Consider the following 2556-nt stretch of genomic DNA (forward strand, 5'->3'; position numbering starts at 1 on the left):
CTCCACTCCAGAGAGCATCTACTCTCACCAAGAGTTAAAACAATAAAGCATCATCTATTTAAAAGCAACATAACAAAAGATACGGGAGCTGCCAAATGGGGCCTGGAGGAACATTGACAAGTAAGGTGTCAGTCTTTCCGTAAGAACACCACCATTCCCACAGACAGCCGGACTGGGTGGGTTCAGGTCGACTGGATGGAGCCGAGTGGAGCAGGAAGCTGGTGGGCTTCGGGAGCTTGTCTCGTCCCGCTTACCATGGACGCTAGCTTATGACAGTCCAGAGCCGGGGTCTTGAGACTCCGTTTTCTGGGCTCTTCTACACAAACCTGGAAATGGGCCTTTCCACATATTAGTTACAACCACGAAAACAGTGAACCAAAAACAAAACAACAGCTGCATTTTGATAGCTTATCCAACAGTTCTTTTTTTTTTTTTTTTTTTTTTTTAAAGTCTCATTCTGTCACCAGGCTGGAGCATAGTGGTGCGATCTTAGCTCACTGCAACCTCCAACTCCCTGGTTCAAGCGATTCTCCTGCCTCAGCCTCCCGAGTAGCTGGGATTACAGGCATGCGCCACCATGCCTGGCTAATTTTTGTATTTTTAGTAGAGACAAGGTTTCACCATGTTGGTCAGGATGGTCTTGATCTCCTGACCTCGTGATCCACCTGCCTTGGCCTCACAAAGTGCTGGAATTACCGGCATGAGCCACTGTGCCTGCCCCAACAGTTCTTTAAAATTCTCCATCCTGTCATTAAAAAGCAGCATGTTGTCTTTCTTTAGATTCAGGAAACAGAAGTGAAGTCTTTGAAATAAATATTTTGCTGCTTTTTACATACTTCGCCTTTGGATACATCTAGACTTATAGGATTATAAACATTGTTAAAAAGTGCTGATTAGTTTTCAGAATTATAAAGGAGCACAATAGTCAAAAGCAGGGTGTATGGGAAGACAGACCATGAATTTGGAGGTTACTAGTTAATTAAATGGTAAATCACGAATGTGATCTAAAGCAATGTGCATTGATTAACATAGGGTGAGTTAAAATCAGCCCATTGAGCATCACTCTCCTTAATCTTCCCAGTCCTGAGATTAGCCACCTACCCCCAGCATTTGAGTTCTACGCTCTCAGAAGTACTGGTTAAAACAAAGACGTGGAATAATATGCCGGTTACCTACAGCTCAGACTGTCCAAGCTCTAAGGTTAAAGTGGTGAATATTTGTGCAAAATTGTGCCGCTCCCCTGTCTCCTTTGTAGTGCTGTCAGCTTCAGAACTCCTGGAAAAGGTGTGGCTGGTCTGAAGGAACTCAGTACATGTCCCTGTATATCTCCTGCAGCAGCGGGTGCAACGCAGCATCCGACTCCGTCTTCTTGATGATCTGCACCAGCTGTGCATGCTCCGTGACCAGTTGCCGGAGGTCTGCCATTTTTTGAAGAAGTTTTGGGAAGAGAAAGATATCGTCCGGGTGGTTGCTCTGCAGGTGGAGTCTGAGCACATGCACAATACCCTCCTGCATTTTTTCAATGTGTCCTACGTTTAGAAGGCCAGGGCGATCTAGTCTCGAAAGAAGAGAGAGAGGTTTGAGTGTGGTAATCACCTAAGAACTGCTTATCAGTTTCAGGAACCAAACATGCCTATTTTATGTGGCCTTTCTTAGAAAAAAAACTGAGCTGCCTTTGGATGTTGTCAACTTGACTGGAAGATAGACATGGGTTTTTCCAAAGTCAATAGGTGAAGTAGGAACAGACAGGACCAGTACTCTTTCCTAAATATTCACACTACGAGGCGGCAATAACGCCCTAAGTACACCTTATGGTATGGCCCTTTCACTTGTGATTTACCTGACGACCACCTGTCAGGGAGGAAAATTAGAGCTATTAGGAGGAACAGTACATTCTGGAGATAACCACCACCACCAGTTTTGCATAATATGGAAAATGAAGCTCTTGAGTCGAAACTAGATATTCAGCTTCAAGTGTTCCACCATATTTAAGGAGTGTGATTGTGTTAGAACTAGGTTTTGCAGGCCGGGCACGGTGGCTCACACCTATAATACCAGATACTTGGGAGGCTGAGGTTGGAGAATCGCTTGAACCTGGCAGACGGAGGTTGCACTGAGCCAAGATCACGCCACTGCACTCTAGCCTGGGTGACAGAGCAAGACTCCGTCTTAAAAAAATAAATAAAAAATAAAAAAGAACTAGGTTTTGTGGTGTATATAGCTCTGTTACGGAGCCTTCTAATATGAGTCAGGTGTAAAGAAAGTGGAGTGGGAAATGAAGCGGGGACGGGATGGAGGTGCGTACTGGCTGGAAAGGACGCTCAGGAGACCCCGGAGTGGGGAGGAAGATGGGGCAGGTCTGAGACTTGGTGCAGGAAGAGCCAGCGTTCACACCAGATGACCTGCCTGGGGTAGCTGGCACTAGACTTCCTGGGACAGTCTCACAGCATGAGACCTGATTCTTGGTCCAGAAAATACTGCCCCAAGCCGTATTCAGCAGGCGGTGCTCCCTTACAGACCCAGCCATTGCTACGATTCTTTTTTTTTTTTTTTTTT

The 2556-nt window shown here is 45.7% G+C and overlaps 1 protein-coding gene across 1 annotated transcript in view; it reads right to left on the reverse strand.

Annotated features, from left to right (window-relative positions):
• Positions 1 to 946: 946 nt before the first annotated feature.
• PPARA (peroxisome proliferator-activated receptor alpha) overlaps positions 947 to 2556 on the reverse strand; it is a 95952-nt gene continuing 94342 nt past the window's right edge. Inside the window, exon 7 of the mRNA XM_011934794.1 lies at positions 947 to 1553. Coding sequence (XP_011790184.1) covers positions 1306 to 1553 — 248 coding nt within the window. The 3' untranslated portion in view covers positions 947 to 1305. The remainder of the gene's footprint in view (positions 1554 to 2556) is intronic.

This window comes from Colobus angolensis, unplaced genomic scaffold (genome assembly GCF_000951035.1).
Source record: "Colobus angolensis palliatus isolate OR3802 unplaced genomic scaffold, Cang.pa_1.0 Scaffold138, whole genome shotgun sequence".
Taxonomy (NCBI): domain Eukaryota; kingdom Metazoa; phylum Chordata; class Mammalia; order Primates; family Cercopithecidae; genus Colobus; species Colobus angolensis.